Source organism: Tursiops truncatus, chromosome 4, assembly GCF_011762595.2.
Source record: "Tursiops truncatus isolate mTurTru1 chromosome 4, mTurTru1.mat.Y, whole genome shotgun sequence".
Classification (NCBI taxonomy): Eukaryota; Metazoa; Chordata; class Mammalia; order Artiodactyla; family Delphinidae; genus Tursiops; species Tursiops truncatus.
In genome coordinates, this window is record NC_047037.1 from 116,466,108 (window position 1) to 116,489,088 (window position 22,981).

General features: G+C 33.9%; 1 protein-coding gene across 5 annotated transcripts in view; it reads left to right on the top strand.

Moving 5' to 3' along the window:
• Positions 1-16,268, top strand: part of USP25 (ubiquitin specific peptidase 25) — a 138,493-nt gene extending 122,225 nt beyond the window's left edge. For 4 of the 5 annotated variants that reach the window (XM_073804390.1, XM_019922544.3, XM_019922542.3 and 1 more), the window contains 6 exons: positions 902-1,080; positions 2,891-2,969; positions 7,536-7,615; positions 11,628-11,751; positions 15,160-15,355; positions 15,665-16,268. In XM_073804390.1, coding sequence (XP_073660491.1) covers positions 902-1,080; positions 2,891-2,969; positions 7,536-7,615; positions 11,628-11,751; positions 15,160-15,355; positions 15,665-15,837 — 831 coding nt within the window. In that variant the 3' untranslated portion in view covers positions 15,838-16,268. The remainder of the gene's footprint in view (positions 1-901; positions 1,081-2,890; positions 2,970-7,535; positions 7,616-11,627; positions 11,752-15,159; positions 15,356-15,664) is intronic. The other variant, XM_073804389.1, reaches the window with a different exon arrangement.
• Positions 16,269-22,981: the final 6,713 nt, after the last annotated feature.

Below are 22,981 nucleotides of genomic sequence, written 5' to 3' on the forward strand. Positions count from 1 at the left end.
TAGGTGGTAGTTTCTGGATGGCCAAGAATTGCTTAAGAAAGGCATGCATTTAAAAGAAAAGAGAAAAACCCTTTCCAGTAGAATGGACTTTTTGTAAAATATATTTTGCATATAGCCTCAAATGTTTTATGGTTAGCAGAGTTAGAATTTAGATGTGTCTAATATAAATGAATATTTTTAAAGTGTTATGTTTAACTATATGGGCTTCTTATTTATAGTAGTATTTTATATATAACTGTACACATATTTCTTTATGAGCAGATATTTTCCAAATCATTTGCTTATGTGTGGGAACATGCATTAGTATTTATTGTTTCCCATTATAATATGAATTCTAAGGTGTTTGTAAAGAAAAAGTAAGCTCACGTATCAAGGTAGTAATAGTGATATTATGCATTAATTATCATTACACTGATAAAATTCAAATATTTTTGAAACAATGAAAAATTTATTTTATGGTAAATAAAAAACTTGCTTTTCATCCCTTATTTGTCAGCTCTGCAATTGAAGTTAATTGTGGTGATGTTATGCATTTAAGAGCCAGCCATTTTCTTTCAGATATGGGTATTCTAGGGAACTGCAGTTCAGCCCTAGAATTTGAAACATTAGAGGGGTACATCAAACTGAGCGTAGGTTAGGTGATATACCTAGTATCTCTGTCTTATGCCTCTGAATAGACTTTGACCAGGCTCTGATAAGCTTTATGAAGTTACTCACATGGTAAGCTTAGATGTATTTAAACTATGGAACATGGGACAATATTCTTAGATGTACTACCTCCTTATTTGTAATATTTTAAAAGGAAAAAAGCATATTTCACTGTAAGGATAATTAAGTTATAATATTGAAAGATTTTAATTATTATAATTAACCAAGATTGACATTGTCTTGTATTTTCTAGGCAATTAAGTTGGAATATTCAAGGTTGGTTAAATTGGCCCAAGAAGATACCCCACCAGAAACAGACTATCGATTACATCATGTAGTAGTCTACTTTATCCAGAATCAGGCTCCAAAGAAAATCATTGAGAAAACATTGCTAGAACAATTTGGAGATAGAAATTTGAGTTTTGATGAAAGGTAATTTGAAAATGTTTAATATCTTATTCGTATGCTCAAATTGTCCTTGTCTTTTTTATAGTTCCCAGTGCAATTTTTGAATGTTTATTTTACACATACACAGACATATTTCAATAAATGCAGTACAAAATTTGACTTCACTTAATGTGAACAATTGCTTTGTAATTTATTTGAGATTTATAATCATGACCTTTAAAAGTTTGAAGTAAAAATAATTTAGATCGCTTTAGTACATTTTAATTGTGAACTAAGGTACTGAGCTAGGCAATGTAAAGATACACAGAAGAGTATAATATAATTATCACTGCCCTTTGGGGACTTAATATTTGAATTTCTCAACCTCTCCACTATGGATATTTGGGGCCAAATAATTTTTTGTTTTTGAGGGGGCTGTCCTGTAATTTGTAGGATATTTAGTAATGTTCCTGGCCTCTACCCACTAAATGCCAGTAGTACTCTCCAACTGGTGACAACCCATACGGTCTCCAAATACTGCCAGATATCCCCTGAGGGAGCAAAATCACCCTTGTGTGAGAACCACTGGAGAAAAGTAATTATATGTACAAATAAAGTAATTAAACATCTCCTGACATAAAGAGAAGGCTTAGAATGGTTAAATTAATTTTGGTTTACCAAAAACTGTTTTCTCTTAGAAACTCCTATAAAACTATTTACTAATGTTAAAAATTTAAATTTAATCTAATTAGAATGAATACTATTTAAAACAATTTAGGCCTTAGGTAAAGATCCAAAGTACTGAAAAGTTATTTTAGAATACAGAAACATTTATACTATCTTGGAGTTCATTGTAAACACATTTAAATTCTGAAGTAAATGATTATCCTTTCATGAATGTCTCAAAAATAGTGAATTAAAAATATGTGAGTAGAGAAGAGTATGAGGGAAAACAAAGCATCCAGGTTTAATTTCTGCCTCACCATGTGTCTGCTGTGAAATTTAGGATTAAGTGAAATAATACAGGTGAATGGTTTTGAGCATTATCTGGTAGACAGTAAATGCTCAGTGAGTATTGGCTATTAATATTTTTATTAGTAGTAAGGTTGGCATCACTTATTTTGTTACATATAACTGTGAAGAGCTCAGAAGCTATAACCCTCATTATCTGGACTGTCAGTATACTATGTTCCAATGAGTATATGCTATTGAATTTGGGGAGGATACTTATGCAGTACTCACGTTGATTTTTCAGTCTTTTGCAGTTATTTGCCCTGGCAACTAAAAATAGTTTGTTTTAAGAAATCTGATTTCTCTTGTGCTTGAAATCCAGAGTAAAATGTGTGTGATAACGAAATATATTTTGGGCGGATTTCTTTAGCAATGGTTCTGATCATAAAATCTATTGAAATGTTTCCAGTCCTACCTGAAATGATAGGCACATTTTGGATTCCTTTTTACTATTTATGAATAATACCATTTGGAGGAAAATAAGATTTCATGTCTCTGGAGCTTACTTAATAATACATTATAAATTTTTAATTTTTTTTTACATATTCCATCTTTATTAATAGAATATAATTTAAAAGCCATATGTATCAATAAATATAACATGGTAAATTTGAATTAGAATTATTGCTTCTGTCTTCTTTATATATTTTGTAACTATCTGGTATTGTCCAAAAAACACATTTTTCACTTAAGTATTTGAAAGTTGTTTCCTCAAAAAAATATTACTCAGTGATAGTGGATTTCATTTTCATATGTGTTGGGTAGTCTAGTTTTGTATAACACATGTTGTTCAGTCTTTATGGAGTTTGCTTTTGATTTAGAAATACATTTCTTTTATTTGAAGGTGTCACAACATAATGAAAGTTGCTCAAGCCAAAATTGAAATGATAAAACCTGAAGAAGTAAACTTGGAGGAGTATGAGGTAATGTGCCTTTTGAGAGGTTGAACTGTAGATTGAGGAATTGTTTAATTCAGTAATCTTTCATTTCAGTACAGCTAAGCACGTGAGAAAATTTGACATAGAGTGTTGAAGTAACTTGCCTAAAGTTCTCATAGCTTCACGTCACAACTTTGTTAACAGAACCTATGTTCTTAAATACTGTACTACAGTGAAGCCATGCTATATTTTTTCTTTGCTTCATCAGATATTTTGGGGGGAAGTTAGAAATTCGTTTTAATCATTGTATGCCATATATATTTGTCATTATTGGACAGTGTTGTGTGAGAGATCTCGAGCACACACATGAGTAGTCGTATCATGCCTGTGGTAATTTTTGTGCAAAATATTCTCTTTGTGTTAAGTTTGGCTTTAAAACTAATATTTTTTTAAGTTACCAATTCAAACACCTAGTATTTTTTCAAGCTTTTAAATTTAACTTTATACATTGTCTTTTCAAAAACTTATAAATTTGGTAAATTTTAACTTGCTTTCATGAGTGCCTTTGATTAATGACTGCTCTCATTTACAAACTTAATTACTTTATATTCCCTTAAACAATTAGTGTAATTCACTACATTAACAGATACAAGGAAGGATACAGAAAACAGTTATTATTTTTATAATATAATCGTCGTTTATTTTTCTCCACTTATTTTTTGTTTTGTGTTGTATTTTTTTAATATTTTTATTGGAGTATAATTGCTTTACAATGTTGTGTTAGTTTCTGCTATTCACAAAGTGAATCAGCTATATGTATACATATATCCCCATATCTCCTTCCTCTTGTGTCTCCCTCCCACCCTCCATATCCCACCCCACTAGGTGGACACAAAGCACCGAGCTGATCTCCCTGTGCTATGCAGCTGCTTCCCACTAGCTATCTGTTTTACATTTGGTAGTGTATATATGTCCATGCTACTCTCTCACTTCGTCCCAGCTTACCCTTCCCCCTCCCCATGTCCTCAAGTCCATTCTCTACGTCTGCATCTTTATTCCTGTCCTGCCCCTAGGTTCTTCAGAACCTTTTTTTTTTTAGATTCCATATAGATGTATTAGCATACAGTATTTGTTTTTCTCTTTCTGACTTATTTCACTCTGTATGACAGATTCTAGGTCCATCCACCTCACTACGAATAACAGTTTCGTTTCTTTTATGGCTGAGTAATATTCCATGGTATATATGTGCCACATCTTCTTTATCCATTCATCTGTCGATAGATACTTAAGTTGCTTCCATGTCCTGGCTATTGTAAATAGAGCTGCAATGACCATTGTGGTACATGACTCTTTTTGAATTACGGTTTTCTCAGGGTATATGCCCAGTAGTGGGATTGCTGGGTCTTATGATAGTACTATTTTTAGTTTTTTAAGGAACCTCCATACTGTTCTCCATAGTGACTGTGTCAATTTACATTCCCACCAGCAGTGCAAGAGGGTTCCCCTTTTCTCCACACCCTCTCCAGCATTTATTGTTTGTAGATTTTTTGATGATGGCCGTTCTGACTGGTGTGAGGTGATATCTCATTGTAGTTTTGATTTGCATTTCTCTAAGGATTAGTGATGTTAAACATCCTTTCATGTGTTTCTTGGCAATCTGTATATCTTCTTTGGAGAAACAAGGTAGCTACTTTAATCTACTAAAGAGTGTCTTGAAAAACAAAAACAAATATAAAGAAATCTGAACATTGAAAGCTTTCCTTTTGTGATCAAGTAAAAGACAGGCATGTATGCCATTACCACTTCTATTCAGCATTGTACTGGTAATTCAAGGACAGTAAGGCAACAAAAAATAAAGCAAAAAGTAAGAGATTGCAAAAGAAGAAACAAAGTTTTCATTATTTGCAGATTTTATACCTAGAAAATACAAAATCTACAGATAAATTTATTGGAGATAAATAAAGATAATAAGAGAGCTCTGTAACATACAAGTCTTATGTCAAATATCAGTTTTATTCCTTTATACCAGTAACAAATAATCAGATAGAAATTCTAAAGAATAACAGCATTTTTAGTAGTACCCAAACTGTGGAGTACCTAGAAGCAAATTTAGCAAAAATTGTGCATGACTTTAGGAGACGTTATAAAGAAGACCTAAACAAATGGATATATGTATCGTATCGTGTTTGGGAAACTTTGTATTATAAAGATGTCAGTTTTTCCCAAAATGGTTTATTGATACTGTGCAGTTTCTGTCAGACTTCTAGCTAGTTGTTTTATGGAGCTTTAATAAGTTGATTCAAAATTTTTATGGAAATGCAAAGATCTCACTCTAGTCCTGACATTCTTGAAGAAGAACGAGGTAGGAAGGCTTTTTTACTTGAAATCAATACAAATTATCTTAACCTTTATGCTTTATAATAATATTAGCATAAGAATAGGTAAATTCGAGCAATAAAGCAGAATAGAAAATCTAGGAACACAGCCACAAATAAATGGACACACAATACATGCCAGAGATGGCAGGCAAATTGGTTGCTAACTCTACCCTTGTCTCCAAGATTCAAGTAACATGGGACTTGATTTTTTTTTTTTTCTTTGCGGTATGCGGACCTCTCACCGCTGCGGCCCCTCCCGCCGCGGAGCACAGGCTCCAGACGCGCAGGCCCGGCGGCCACGGCCCAGGGGCCCAGCCGCTCCGCGGCATGCGGTATCCTCCCGGACCGGGGCACGAACCCGCGTCCCCTGCATCGGCAGGCGGACCCTCAACCACTGTGCCACCAGGGGAGCCCCGGGACTTGATTTTTTATTTGTGATTTGATTCTACAGTCTCTCTACAAGCATGCTTCATCAGATTGGCTTCAGCATATTTTTATTATGAAAACGTCTCATATTTTTTCTAACTGCAGAGCCACTAAGTCTTATAGGTATTTACATGACATGTTTTTGGATTCTGTATATCCCACATATCTTTGTCTTGCTCTAAGTCACGCATCAGCAGACCTTGCCCACAGACCAAATCCAGCTCACCACCTGCTTTTTTTAAGTAAAGTTTTATTGGAACACAAGCCATTTGTTTAGGTATTGCGTATCAGCACTTTCACACTACAACCGCAGAGATGAGTAACTGCAACAGAGACTGCATGGCCTGCAAAGCCTGAAACATTTATTGTCTAACCCTTTAAAGAAAAAGTTTACCTACTTAACAACTTCTAAGGTGATTCTAATGACAATAGAGTGGCAATTTGAATACTTCCCCCAGAAAAGTTAACTTTATGCTTGCAAGACAATTTTACCTTTATTTGTTATTAAGGTCTACTTATAGTGTGGAAATTATGCCTTTTAAAATTAAAAATTAAAATGATTCATATTCAAGTAGAATGTAGCTGGTCAATAACTGGCCTGTATGTTTCTTATTTTCATTTACTTATAATAATATGTATATAAAAGCTTTCACACTTCTATCATCACTATCTCCTTTAGGTTAGTCCTATATTGAATTTTAGTTATGATTTTCCTTGAATCAATTTTTATTAAGTAAGTTAAGAAAAAAATCTTGATTTTATTTTTTTAAGTCATTTTCTAGAGTTATAAGTTGTAAGTTCTGAATCATTTAGTCACATTACATGCCCAATAATTGTGAGTTGTTTTGGAGGGAGAGGCTGTTGAAATGTGAAATGCATCTATCTTTTTCACCATAGCTCAGCTGAAAAGAGTATTCAGCAACCACATTTAAAATTTAACACAAATTTGGGAAAATTAAAAGGTTAAATAATTTTATTATGATGTAACATTTTTTTTTTCTTTCAGTTCCTTAAAACTGTGCTTCAAATAACAGTCTTCAAGCTTTGCTTCCTGTTAGAGGAGTTAGTTTCATTTACCTTCTACCTTCAATGTGATGTAGATCTATAATAATACTTTTTAAATTTAAGTGTATTTGCTTTACGTTATATTAGTTTCAGGTGTACAGCATAGGTTCAGTATGTTTACAGATTATACTCCATTAAAAGTTATTACAAGATAATAGCTATAATTCCCTGTGCTATACAATATATCCTTGCTGCTTATCTATTTTATACATAGTAGTTTGTATTTTGTAATCCTGTACCCCTATCGCACTCCTCCTTTCCCTCTCCCCATGGGTAACAGTATGGAGGTTCCTCAAAAAAATGAAAATAGAACCATCAATATAATCCAGCAATTCACTCCTCTGTATATGTCTGGAAAAAATGAAAACACTAATTTGAAAAGATACATGCACCCCAAATATTCTGTAATGATATCTTAATAATAAAATTTTACAATGAAGAATTTTTGAGAGAGAGAGATGACCTACCTGACTGATTATCTTGCCTTTGTATTTCTGTTTTCTTCTAGTGAGTCATTGTTGTTTAATTTCTCATCAATGTCTAATAATTTTTACATTTATTATTATACCGATAAATAGTTTTGTATGTAAGACAGTAAAGTCTTGATTTAGGTCTAGTTTATCTTTAATTATGAACTCTTTGCTTCTGTTAATTCAAACAGTTATCAAAACAATGTATTTATAAGCAGTTTTCATTGTAGTTTTAATATCTATATACTTTTACTATTTTCTTTCACCTACAGGAATGGCATCAGGATTATAGAAAATTCAGGGAAACAACCATGTATCTCATAATTGGGCTAGAAAATTTTCAAAGAGAAAGGTAAGGCAAGATGTACACACATGAAAAGGAGAGCTTAATTTTTGTATTCTATTCAGATGTGACCTCATCTATAGAAAAGGTTTTTTTCACAGTGTATATTTTCAATAAATGTTTTATTTTAGAACAGTCTTAGATTTACAGAGAAATTGCAAAATTAATACAAAGAGTTCCCATATACCCCACATACAATATATTTTCCATTTTAAGCTAAATCTGTAAAGCTGGCATTATTGTCATTGTTTTTATCAGCTCTCAAACACTGCAATTGAAACTTAGAATGGAATAGGATTAGACTGAAGCCTAGAAGTTTGCTGGGGACCGAAGAAGCTGGTAGCCCAGCAAATGGAATTCTTTGTATTCTTCAACATCTACCTTCCAGTCACTAGCCTTTTTCCTGTTCTTTCTGAGTTTAATCTTGACTTCAAATTAGAGATAGTGTTTCTAATCTGTCTCTTTCTCTGAACTTCGAGGTACTATAAAAAATATAGCTGTAGAAAACTAATCACTTGTCTTCTAAATACTGCGACTGTAAATATTTTAGATTACTTCTCATACAAATTACAGATGGTTTTAAAGGAATTTCTGCTTTTTAAATTGCAATCATTGTTACCGAGAAGAAAAGGATACATATTGATTTATTGACCATTATAGATTATTCATTAATGTGTATTTACTTATTATACACGTATTTCTCAATTCGTATCCTTTAACATTAATTTACTTGACTAAGGATTTTTTTATGTGCTATATTTAAAATACACTGTAATACTGCCACCAAGTAAAAGGGATATTGATTTCTTTCTTTTTTTTCCTTTTCTTTTTTATTGTGTAAAGTATAAGAAACCTCCACTTGAGGTAATAATGTTGTTTTTTTTAAATGCCAACATGCAACATTACTTCTAGAGCTATGCTGTCCAACATGGTGGCCACCAGCCACATGCAAAAATTTAAATATAAATTAATTAAAATTTTTAAAGCTAAGAATTCGGTTTCTCAATCATACTAGCCACATTTTGAATGTTCAGTAGTTACGCGTGACTAGTGGCTACTGTTTTGGCCAGCACAGATACACCACTTCCATTATTGCAGGAAGTTCTGTTGGACAGTGCGGCTCTGTTCGTTGGACAGTACACAATGCCATCATTCTTACACTTATCAAAATCTTAAAAGTTATCACACAAAAGTAAAAAGTAATGTTAATACTTGGATACAAATTATTAAAGTCCTAGTGATTGTGTACTTTTAAGATAATTTACTTTGGTTACTGAAATAGAAAACTGTTTTGATCAGTAGCTCTATTTTATTAATATTTTGGTCAAAGTTTTATTTAATAGGGATATTCTAATTAGCTTTAGGATTTTGGAGATTAAGTTTTCTGAGAAAAATATTAATATGGTCTTACAATTGAACAGAGTATCTAAAAGGTATTTCCATTTTATAGGTAAAGAAACTGGGCTCCACAGTGCTGCAATAACTTTGTCAAGGTCACACGACTGACTAGGGAGAGAAAAATTGAAATAGAGACCTCTGTATTCTTGTATAATTTAATGAAATCAGAAAAGGACAAAATGTATTCATTATCGCAATAAGAATTAACAAGATGAACCTGTCATTTTCTTGCTCTCTGCATAGCTTCTACATTAGCTTTTCTGAGTTAACATTTGTTAAAGGACTTTAAGTATAACTTGGAATTATGTTTAAATTTCATAATTTGCTTATTCTTAAATATGTTCTTGTTGGTAAAGTGAATATTCTTAGCATAGCAAATGTGAAAGGTCAGCTAGAAAATTAGTAGTGGTGACAAATAATACTTATGGAATATTGTAAAAAGAAATGTTAATTTTACCACTTTAAATATAGCGGTAACCGTTACTAGCAGTGTATAAAACATTGCCAAAAGGTTTTGTCAAACTTGTTTTTAATGAAAACTTAGCACTTGAAAGCCATAAATTGAATTATTTATTGATGGGTCATTATTACTTCTCTGAGTAATGAAATGAAATCATGTTTTTAGGAACCATAATTTTACAGCAGTAAAACTGGAAGATAAAGAGAATCTATCAGGCTACATAGTCTTATTTTATCTTAAATAAGAATTTGGTAACTGGACTGCTGAATTTTATTCTGATTACTTGAAGTGTAAGCACTTTAAACGTTGATAAAATGTAGAACGTTTTGTGTACTTCACTAGAAAATTGGAACATGTTCATAGTTTCAGAGCTATTCTCAGAGCGATGACTCAGGTCTAGAAAGCCAGATATGGATGTCATTCAGGGGAGACCTTTCAACAGGAAACTTAATAGCTATAAAAGGGAAGGTAGATGTGCCAGCAAACTAATTCAACTTAGTGACGTAAAACAACATTTAATATTATTATCACTCTTTAAACAAAAAAAGCTTTAGCTGAGACTATACCCATATTATTTCAAAATAAGATTTCATACCCTAAGTTTTCTCAAAAACAGATTCCTGGGAAAAGCTGTTTCCAAAACATAACTTAAAAGAACTTATTTTTTATGAAGTAGTTTCAGGTGTGTAATTTGATTTGTTATGAATGTGTACATTAATTTCCACATAATTCTACATTTAACATTTGGACTATAGACTTGTTTCTGAGCACCTGAAATTAATAAACAGTAACACTGATTGGCAGTAAACATTGTTTCTGTACAGTATTTCACTTTTTAGGATGTTGCATTTTTCTGAATTTGTGAGAAGATACGTTATGATTGGAAAATCTGACACATAGGAAATATCTTAAAATATCTTTCATATTTCAGTTATACAAATATATAGCTGTATATATTTTTTCCTACAGCATGTTAGGAGAAGAATAATCGTTTTAGAGACAAATATAGTACTCAAACATTTTTCCCATATTCCCTTTTTAAAACCTAGTTTGAACTTCTTTTTGTTTTTTTTTTGCTGTACGTGGGCCTCTCACTGTTGTGGCCTCTCCCGTTGCGGAGCACAGGCTCCGGACGCGCAGGCTCTGCAGCATGTGGGATCTTCCCAGACCGGGGCACGAACCCGTGTCCCCTGCATCAGCAGGCGGACTCTCAACCACTGCGCCACCAGGGAAGCCCATAGTTTGAACTTCTTAAGGTCTAGACTTATATAAATAACATATTAATATTAACTATAAAACAAAGGCCTAACCCTGCCTGCCTTTTATGTTAGTGTTTTCTTTTGTCTGTTTGTATCCCACTAGATTTCCCAGATTTAGAAGCATTTTTTCCCTTCTACTTCACCCATCTCCTTTGGATATTCTCCCCTCTTACATTTTTCTCAATGAGTAGAACTGTGCCCTCACATAGAAAAAAACCTGACTAAAAAAGAGTCACTGAATGAATCGAGTGCTGTTCGTTATAAAGGAACAAAGTAATCTGATCCTTCCCTCAAACAAAAATGACATTATGTTGTTTAAAAAGTAGATCGTTGGACTTCCCTGGTGGCACAGTGGCTGAGAGTCCGCCTGCTGATGCAGGGGACGCGGGTTCGTACCCCAGTCCAGGAAGATCCCACATGCCGCGGAGCGGCTGGGCCCGTGAGCCATGGCCGCTGGGCCTGCGCGTCTGGAGCCTGTGCTCCGCAATGGGAGAGGCCACAACAACAGTGAGAGGCCCGTGTAGCGGAAAAAAAAAAAAAAAAAACACAAGCAGATCGTTGACTTTCACATCAGTGTTAATTTTGAGTCTAAATGGAAATAAATACCAAGGAAGACAGAAGGAACTCTGAATTCATCAATTATGGCCTTTTTCTCAGTTTTTTCTTAATTCCTAGTTCTGTTTTTTGTTTGTTTTACTTTTAAGACAACTATCTGCTGGTTTCAGATGTGGCTGTTACTCAAAAGATGCCTTCAGGCATACAGTGTATCATCAGATGATACTTTTTATTTTAATGTTGTTCTGGATAATCAAAATTTAAATGTATACTTAAAATGCTTTAAAATTGTAATTGACCTTTTTTTACAAAGATAAAATAGTAATGCTGTACTTTTTTTTTTTTAAAGTTATATAGATTCCTTGCTGTTCCTTATCTGTGCTTATCAGAATAACAAAGAACTCTTGTCCAAAGGCCCATACAGAGGACATGATGAAGAATTGATATCACATTATAGAAGAGAATGTTTACTAGTAAGTTGAATGTACATAGTATGTGTTTACTTTATCATTTTGTCTTACATTGGGGCAGTTATCCAGACTCATATATAAGTGATTGACTATTAATTCTGATGGGGTGTCATGATGATGTCTATAATCTGGGTCTATTCCCTTGAGGTGGGAAAATACACTCAATTCTTCATCCCTTCTTCTTTAAGGATCTTAAGTTTTACAGATGATGAACCAGAAATGTTCTTAAAATGAGGTCAGAATAATTACATTTTTATATTTAGATTTCTTCTCATTCTGCCATTCCCTCTTTTGATGACCGAAGAGGGCCTAAATGATGAATTATCATCATTATTATTCCAGAAAAAGAATAGATTTTTCTGAGTTTTTATAAATAGTATATTTGGTGTACATAATGTTAAAGGATTCATTGTAGTATAATATCGTTTTTTTTCACCTAGTCAATGGAATTTTTTTCCTCAAATATTTTTACTATCTATGTGCTGAAATATTATTGTTGTTATAAACTGTAAGAAATCTTTTTGGCAAGTTTTTTTTTTCCCCCACCAGTTTACTCTCTAGATATCTGGAGTACTTTGTTAATGTTTCTTGAGTCAGCTAACCGTTATGTATAAAATTACAAATTCCATCTTTATACTTTTTTCTGATTAGATTTTATTTAGCTATTAACATGACTATAGATTGTGAACTTCTAAGTTGCAGTTTTTTTCTATAAAATATATAAAGGTATTCAAGAGTATGATTTTTGAATCTATATAGGTTACTTGGTTTATGTGTACTTTAAAAAACTTTAAGTAGGTGTACTGGTGAAATGTTTTCTTTCAGTAGAACTACATAGTATATGTTAATTGTAGTCTGCGGTATGTTTTCGGAATTTTTGAATGTGAATATTAGAGGCTTGTGATCTTGTTATTTTTCTCTTAGCTGATTTTGCTGCATTTGAGTGTATTTTAAGACTTTAATTGTTGATGGTTTGTATCCATTAAGGATGGTATTCTTAATTTGGTCAGTTTCAAAAGGTTTTTAATCAACCCCTGAGAAGGAAGACCTGAATTATATATATTTCAGTTTAAAAAAGTACAGTTTTATATAATTATATAAAATTTTGCATTGAATGAGTTAAAGCAATTTTTAATGTAAAAACGTTACAGTGTTGGGATATTGAAATATTTTGGTAAAACTGTTTTAAACATAAATACAACCAAAAAAACTTGATGGTTATTCTAAGACATTTATAAAATGGTAGAATGTGTTTCTTTTATCATTTTAGGTTAGTAAACCAGCCACACTTTGTTGTTTCACATAGGGATTTAAATAAAACCTCAGGAGGATTATTTTAGTGTTCCTTTAAGGTTTTTCTTTTTTTTTACATTGAGTATTTACTGAGTGTCAGATTCTGAGGGATGCAAAGATAAATAAGACCTATTATTTATCCTAAGAGAATTCAATCTGGTGAGTGATGTACACAGATAATTTTTATATTTCAGAATAAGTATTATTATGAGAAATATGCAAAATAATATACCTGGAATTGTTGGGGAGAAGCTTAAGAGATAAGGTAAACACTGATCTGGATCTTGATGGATAAATAAGAGTTTAAAGCCTTGTAGAGAAGAGAGAAAAACATTCCAGACAAAGGAATATCATATGAAAAGGCATGGGAAGTATACAACAGAAAATGAAGATAAATCCATTGTGGCTAAGTTATGAGGAACAGGGTTAGGTGGAAGTGATGAAGCCAACAGGATTTGTTGTTAGACTGTGAAGAAGCTTATGCACCATTCTAATGCATTGGTACCATTGTAAAGTTGGTGTAAGTTTGGCTTGATCAGGTTTTGGAAAATCATTCTGGCAGTCGTATACTAGAAGATGAACTGGAAAGGAGTAAAGATTGAAATGAAGAACGCTAGAGGAGATAGACAGGGAAGAGAGGGCGAGAGCCTCAACTAAGGCAGAAGTACAATGAATATGAAAGAGAGGGTATATAAGATGGTAAAGGAAATGAAATCAAGGACTTGGTAACTATTAGATGAGTGGGAAGAAGGAAATAGAAGCATTAAGGCTGCCTGACTTACTAGTTCTGTCTTTGGCTTTCGGGACTCTTAAGAGAATGAATAAGGTTGGCTTTGGACATACTATGTTTGAGTTGTTTCTAGGATATGTTTTGATTTAGTGAACTTAACATCGAATTTCAGAATAATTACATGTCTTTGAAAGCAAATTATAAAAATTACACTAGATACTTAAAGGCTTACCTCATTTAATCGTCTTAACCACTGTGTAAGGAAGGTAATAGTATCTCATTTTTCATATAAAGACGCTGAAGCTAGGAAGGTACTTGTTTGCTGAAGGTTAAATAATTTGCTTAGTGGCTGAATTGGACTTTCAGCATAAGCCTCTCTACAAAATCAAGATAAATTGCACAAGAATGACATAACATAACCGTAAGAAATAATAAAATTTTTGTATTTGAAGTTCAGCTTAAAACTATTTAAAAATCATATTTATCATTCTGTAAACGTAAGACTTCAGACATAAACGTCTTATTATACCTGTACCTTTTTATCTGTCTCCTATGTCTCTGTTTCTTATCACATGGATTTCTCTCTTCTACTCAATTAGATGTCAGCACACTTGGCCTGTGCTCCAGCCTACCACTTGTTTTTATAAATAAAGTTTTATTGAAACATAGGCGTGCTCATTCATTTACATATGGCTGCCTTTGTACAGCAACGGCAGAGATCAGTCATTGCAACGAAAACGATATAGCCCTCGAAGCCTAAGATATTTCCTATCTTGTCCTTTACAGAAAAAGTTTACTGATCCCTGTATTGTAAGGGATTGTAAGCTCCATGAGAGTTTTCTGTATTAATCACTTGGGTACCCCTGCATCTAGAACAGTTTCTGGCACATGGCATGTACTGAGTAAGAATTTTTTGAAGGAGTAAATGAACTAATGGATTACCTTTATATTTTTGTATCAAGAAGTATAACAGTCCCTGTTGAGTTGACATTTATGGAAAAGATGATGAGTTTTTCAAAAATTTCTTCCTTTTTAAAATTACTTTGAGTGCTTGTCAAATTTTAGAATTGGGGGAAATTCACCTCTGGAGAACAAATTTTAAAATGGTCCCTATAGTGATGATCAAAGTAAAATAAACTGAACTTAAGCTTTAAAAACATGGCAACATTATTTCTCCCACTTCTTTTTTGCTTTTGTTTCTGTTGTTATATGCATAGCCTTTTCTAAGAGACTTTTCTTGCTCAATAGGTTGAGGTTGCGTTTTGTGACTTCCATTTGTTCTAATACTGTCTGCGAACATGCTTGTTATGTTGCCTTCAGTATTAACACTTACATTTTTATTTAATTAAAAAAGGAAACAAACTTGTTCTTTTTTTCATTGCGTTAAGAAATTAAATGAGCAGGCTGCAGAACTGTTTGAATCTGGAGAGGATCGAGAAGTAAACAATGGTCTGATTATCATGAATGAGTTTATTGTCCCATTTTTGCCCTTGTTATTGGTGGATGAAATGGAAGAGAAAGATATACTTGCTGTGGAAGATATGAGAAATCGATGGTGTTCCTATCTTGGACAAGAAATGGAATGTAAGTTTAAACAATGCAGGTGGACACCTGGGGTGTTGGGATTAAAAGCAGTTAGAATTAGATGTTAGTTATTATCATTTTTTATATTCTGTAACATGTTTATATTCGCATCAGTTTTTTTTCTTATTTACAAACTAAGCTGTGCACACTACTGTTGCCATTTATGTTTTACTTCTTCCCCCCAAATGGTAATGATTTTACATGTTTTGAAATGAAACATCAACTGACCACTCCAAATTAATAAATCTTGTTGAAGATAATTTCTCTCCCTGTCGATCTTTAGTTACATCTAATTGTTTATATTTGCAGCAAACCTCCAAGAGAAGCTGACAGATTTTCTGCCAAAACTGCTTGATTGTTCTACGGAGATTAAAGGTTTCCATGAGCCGCCGAAGTTACCTCCGTACTCCACGCATGAACTCTGTGAGCGATTTGCCCGAATCATGTTGTCCCTCAGTCGGACTCCTGCTGATGGAAGATAAACTGCACATACTTTCCCTAAACACACTGTATAAACTTTATTTTAGTTCTTAACCCTTGCCTTCCTGTTACAGGGTTTGCTTGTTGCTGCTATAGTTTTTAACTTTTTATTTTAATCACCGCAGAAGACGAAAGGACTCTACAGACTTTAGCCAGACTGCAAACAAAGCTGAGAATCGCATGGCGCTCAGACTTTGTTTTAACCAGAACTGATGTATAATTACAAATCCAGTTGATTTTATTATGGCAAAACCATGCTTTTGCCACTTGTCTTTACAGTATTACTTTGCTTTTATCTTTTCTTTATCTACAGCTTTCCATTCAGTCTGGATCCTCCATGACTACAGCCATTTAAGTGTTCAGCACTGTGTACAATACATAATATTTGGTAGCTTGTAAATGAAATTAAAGAATAAAGTTTTATTTATGGCTACCTATGTGTTTGTAAGCAGGTATATTATATATTAGTGTATTTTTTTAGTTATATAAATGAATTTTGTCTGGGGATTGTTTAAGATTGGGTGATAAATAGATTAATACACACTTTTAATTTTGCTCTAATGTTAGCACATTAGAAATTTACTGAGTACTTGACACTTAACTATATCTGTATTTTTGACTAAGTTGTTAAACTTAGTATGGCACCTAAACCTGTTTTGAATTCAAATCAGGTTTTCACTGAAGTGAGCGGCTGATATTTAAGTCAACCACACTGAAACTTTTAACCTTTTCTTAGATTAACCTTTTATTTTTTTATGTATTTACATATAATATAGCAAGGTGATTATTTCAAGAGATACCAGAAAAAAAGTACTTGAATAAGGGCTATTTAATAGTGAAACTTATAAAAAGTATGTATATGTATATATACATACATACACACATGTATACACACACATATTCTTCATAATGGAGGACAGTGTTTGCATTATATAATCATTCTATTTTTGTAAATTGTATACTACTTTATTTGAAAATGTTCTCTACTAATCAGTGCTGTGAAATGAAGTTGATATTGTTGAACTAGAAGTTATGAGTATCTTACCTGCATTTATTTACCTCCTTTTCAAAAAGGAAAAAGCTGTAGAACATTTTGTAGATGGAACTGCTGTTTAAGATTAATGAAGTAATATTGTGAATGAAATTCAATGCTTTAAAGGTAATCATTGTTACCAACAACCTATTTTTGAATTTATAAAAATTCTTTATAAGTGATACTTTGTTAGTGTAGTAAAATATATCATTATACTATGTGTATGTTTCTTATAGCGTCGCCAAAGCTAGTGCTCTTCATAAGTGCCTCTCATAAAAGATGCTGGGTGGAAGAGGAACAAGAAAATATTAAACTGTTATATAATACTCCTTATAAAGGTATCAATATACTGCTAAGGTATTAATGACAAAGAATTGGTACTATTTCTGTTGTAAAGTTAGATTTTGCATATTATAGCCATCAGAATGTGTTTTGGTTTAGATTTCAAGTTCTCTACTGAGCAGAACTAGTGCTCTGCATCGGTTTTCAAGTCCTATTGCAAGTTTGGAAACTTCATATGTATCATCAAAGCATTTATAAAGTATCTTCAGTATTTTATGATATTCTACCATAATGGTAAAGTTGTTTGTGTTTATGTGTATAATTGACCACTGAGACACAAACTGCTAAACACCATATGGAAATTACTCCTTTTACAAGGCACATCCAGGTAAGTATTATTATCATATTTACTCTGTACTTAAAAGCCAGTTTATTCATTCCTAGTTATGAATCTGAAGTTCTTATTTAAAAAAGGGACCTTTTTCAAGACCTAGGGAAACAACTTGTTTTTATATCAGCTTCTAATCTACTCTTAAGATTTAGGTTAGTGAAATTTTCTTAACATTATTTACTGGATTAAATATAACTTATGGCTAGTAATTTAACAATTGAAACCTCATAGAACTGTTGTCCATGGCAGATTTCACTTTGATTTAATGACTCTCATTTTGATTACTATAGTACTCCCTTCCCACTCCCCCACAATTACATTTTGAAATAATTTAGGGTAGAATTCAAATAGATAGAGAAGATTTTTAGGAACTTGTTACAAACATCTTGTATAAGGAGACTGTAGCCATGAGTGAACCTGTGAGATCCCATAATACTTTGCAGATTCGTTAAAATACAATACACTAAATACATTAAATAAGTAGTTCTCAAAGTGTGGTCTCCAGACAAGCAGCTTTTCAGCATCATCTGGGGACATGTTAGAACTGAAAATTCTTGAGCCCCATATCAGAACTACTGACTAACACATGTTAAAACTTGAAGAGTTAACAAGTTTCAACAAGTCCTTCAGAAGATTCTGATATCTGCTGAAGGTTGAGAACTACAGCACTAAATAAAACTGTCAGTAGCATTTTATGCACCTTAAATTGATGTTTAAATTCTGTTTACTTTTGAACCCCCATTTCTTGGAAACTTTTCATTATTTCCCTCACTGGCAATTTCAAAGAAGTGACTAAAAATTATTTTTCTTAGTTTTAGATTTATTGAGACTAAGGTGGATTCTCTCCTCCTATATCTAATTCTCCAGAAGTTCAGTGTCTTTGTTTTATGATTCAGAATTGTTGACTTTGGCTTCTGAGTCCTATTGTCCTCCCTCTGAAGTACAATCACACAGCATACTTGGGAAGAGTAAGTAGGGATACAGTTGTGTAATCATTTTTTTTAAATTTACTTTACATTGTTAAGCAGATTAAATATTATTTGTTGTGCCAGTGATAACCTCATCCAAAGCATGTGTATTTTGCTGCTAGGACTGCCATAATAAATACCACAGACTGGAACGGCTTTAAAAACATAAGTTTATTTTCTCACAGTTCTAGAGGCTGGAAGTCCAAGATCAAGATGTTGGCAGGTTTAGTTTCTCCTGAGGCCTCTCTCTTTGGCTTGCAGAAAGTAGCCTTCTCACTTTGTCCTCACATGACCTTTTCTCTGTGCATGTGTGCATCTCTGATGTCTCTTCCTCTCCTCTTCTTATAAGGACACCAGTCATACTGGATTAGGGCCCCACCCTTATGACCTCATTTAATCTTAATTATCTCTTTAAAGGTCCTGTCTCCAAATACAGTCACATTTGGGGGTAAGGGCTTCAACAAATGAATTTGGGGGTGGGAGACAACAATTCAGTCCACAGTATGTGATGGCCCAGTTTATATACCTCCTTTGCAGACACAAAAGTATTGTTGTTACAAGATCACTGTGCAAATATCTGTAGTTCTATTCTTTCATCTGCTTTTCTTTTACTCTCACTTTATTCTAAAAACCATGTCAAAGTTATAGCAAACCAAGTTAGAAATTGCTCACAGTGCATCCACCTAATCATTTCAGTATGTTTTCATTGAACAAATTTTTGCTGAATGAATGAAATAATTCATGTTGACTTGCCCTTGTTCATGTTTATTTTATTAGTTTCACTTAACATTATACCATAGGTCTGTTTCTGTTTTGCTGGTGTTTTTATTCTTACCTACTTTATATCCCTATTCCCCAGCTAGTACTGGAGGCACTGGTGTTAACCATTGTGGACACATATTTTTCCATGTTTGGATAATGTTATGCGGTGCGTACATATAAGCATTGGTGGGGTTTTTTTGCAGGGGGTTGGAGGGTGGAAAGGGAGAGGGTCGTTGCTTTTAAAAAATGAAAAAACAATCTATTTTACATATGCTTTCCCCTACCCCCTCCTGTACTTTCTAGCCTCCAATTCCTTCTTTTTCTAATTAGCCATTTGATAGAGGTGACTTACAATAATCAAATAATAAGTACTATAATACTACTAATAAAAGTAAATGAGTCATGATTGAGAGAACTACATACGCAATTGAATGCACACAGACATACACACCAGAATTTCAAATATCCTTCCTTACTCCATGCAAAGTTCTTTCACACCTTCACTACCATTCTCAACCTCCTATTCAGTGCAGCTCCAGTAAAATAGGATGATCTCACCTTTACCAAGAAAGTTGGGGAGCTTGGATATGGACCCCTTCAACTTTTCACCTCCACACTTGTAAATTTACAGTTAATTATTAACCAGGATGTGACAAGGGATAGACATTTTTGATAACCCAGTGTTATGAGGATGATACAAATAAAATCAAATTCAGTATAAAATGAATTTATAAACTTAGTTAAAAAATACGTTCATTATTTGGGAGACATATTTGCTCTACTACAAAAGTAGCTCACTGTTTTGCTTTGTATTAGCCCAAAGCCTGTACAATATCAGTTTGTCCTTTAGCAAATGGTTCTTTTTCAATAATCTGGAACTAGATTAATATCCTTAACCTTAGGTGTGCATCAAAAGGGTGAGCTTTCTTTATAAAAGGTGTCTAGGTCCTGTCTATCATGTGGATTCTTAAAAGCCTTTTAAAGTGAGAACTATTTTGAGAACATTTGGTAGGTGCTTGTCCAACTTTAATTTTTCTAAGGATTACCTCTGGCCCTCCCCTCAGAGACTAATTGAGCCTGACTAGTAGGGTGGAGAAATGTGCTTTTTGCATTATTGTATGTCACGTGAAAAGGCAGGGGGTATAAATTTGCTGATGCCCCCCTCAGCCATACTGCATGCGCATTTTAGTCTGCGCTCCAGCTGAAGCTGCACTCAAATGTTCTTCAGTCCTTAACTTGCTGGACTTCTTTCTCTCTTCTGAGTGGTAAGAGTGCAGGCTCTAGAACCACACTGCCTGTGTCCAGATCTTGGCTCAGCTCCTCACTGTCGTGTTGATCTTGAGTGCACTCTTTAACTCTTCTGTGCCTACATTTCTTCATCTATAAAATAGGATTACAGTAAAAACTGCCTTATATCATTTTTTTAAAAGATTAAATGTGTTTCTGTATTTAAAAAAACTCTTAGAAAATGTCTGCAACAATGTAAGTGTTCAGTAATCATCAGCCATTTTATAGTTTGTCACTATTGGCTTCTGCTCATGATTTTCAGAATCTCTGCCTTCCTGAGACGAGCTGCTTTGGACTACTCTCATTCCTATCTGCATTCTTTGTTTTCTTTTCTTTCTACTCCTTAAATATCAGTGTTGGCAAGGTCTGTACTTGACCCTCTTCTAGCTCTTCACCCTTCCTGGATGGTCGTGTCTGCTAGTTTGTCTTCCTCTGCTGCCTACATACTTATGATTCACAAGTTTGTGTTCCTAACCAAACCTCCCTTGTGCATTTTAGATCTGTACGTATGTCCAATTATCTGTTCAACATAGAGACTTGGATGCTTCACAGGCACTTTAAACTCTGTATATCCAAAACTGAATTCACTACTTCTTCCCAAACCTGATTCTCTTACATTCTTTTGGTGAATGATATAATGATTCAGAAATAAGGAATTATTCTCAATTTCGCATTTATTTCCCATTGATTACTAGGTGTTGACAGGTCAGAGTTTTAATACCTTGCTCATGCATCCCTTTACTACTGTTGATGAGGTTTCTCATCTTTTAATTTGGACAATTGGATTTGGCCTTGAGTGGCCTATCTTTGCCCTTGCCCCTTTAATCCATCTTATATACTGTTGGCAGAATAATCTTTCGAAGAGGTTTTGCATATCTGTCTTCCGTTGCTGGACTGAACTCCTTTAGAGGGAAATAGTACCTCCTGGTTTTGTAACCCTAGTACCTGTTAAAATATCTGGCAATTTAATAAAGGTGCAGTCTTGCAGGTTGTCTGGTCCTCCAATCACCTTAGACCTGCGTGGTCTAGTATGATAGCCACTAGTCACCTGTGGCTATTTAAACTTAAACCAAATATTAGTCATCCTAGCCATATTTCAGATTCTCAGTAGCCACATGTGACTGTTGGCTGCCGTATCGGACAATACATTTTAGAACATTTCTATTATTGCAGAAAGTTTCACTGGACAGAGCTACCTCAGACCCTTGCTGATATGGACATCTTCCTCTATTAACACCCCTGGAACATTCAAACACCCTCCAAAGTGCTAACCTGAGCAAATTGGCCATCAGCATTTACATCTCCTTATCTTGATCCTGCCATTAACCACTTTACTACATCTGCTCTTCAGAGAGCATCTCTACCATCATATATCCAGTCAGGAGCGCCCACACAAGGTATTTCTACAGAGGAGATGTGGTAGAGGCATTAGAGAGTAACCCAGAGGGCCTAACTGCAGGATGCAGCTACTATTCCTAGGGGTAGGGAAACAAAAGGAAAAGTTGGAGTTACCAGAACCTTGGAGCTCCAAAAAAAGGGTCCCCATGGAGTTGGTGCTCAAACCTCTGAGAAGGTTCACCACCTAAGTGCTCTTGCTACTTCTGAGGGATGCAATGAAGATAGCTCTAGAAGTTCTAAAGTTGAAGCTCTAAGTTCCAGTTGAAGAATCAATTGAAATTATTAGGTCACCGGTAGGATTGGCAAGCAAAGACAAAGAAGTAAGTCTTGTTTTCCTCTTTCTACTTTCCAACTTTAGTACTTCATATTGACAGAACCTAAATGGAGTGCAGAGAAGAGGTCAGGAAAATGCACTTTGCAGAGTCCCAGCCTCAGCATCACAGAGCAGGGGATAAAAGGGTGGATGGAACTGGAGCTGAGAGACAATAGGTATAGAACCTACACAATAGTTTCCGCTCCAAGATTTCATTTTTATCCAAATATGTTAATCACTAAAACACTAAATATTCAGAAATGTATCTATGGAGTATCTCTGGGACCTCAAGAGTAAATGCACTAGTTCTGATTGAAATCCTGTTGCTCTTTTTTTATCAAATGAAACTTTTTAATGATGCTATTTAATGCTTTATTTTTAAAGTCAGCAGTGGAAGGATGTATATATAATATGAATTCATACCCATTCACACGTTTTGCTTGTGTGCCATATGCCACAGTATCTGCCAGGTAGTATGTTTATAAAACAAACAGTGATTAGACAAAAGTAATAATCCCCCCAAATTCATCTATCTACCCAGAGTTAGACACTTAGCATTTTTGCGTTGATCCCCCTGGACATCTTTCTGTGCGTGTGCACATATACGTGCACACATACAACTATATCTAAATGAAATATAATAGATGTAGGCATATTTCCAAGGAAGTGTGTATATATATCCCACTGCTCTACAGCACTTGATTATAAGGAA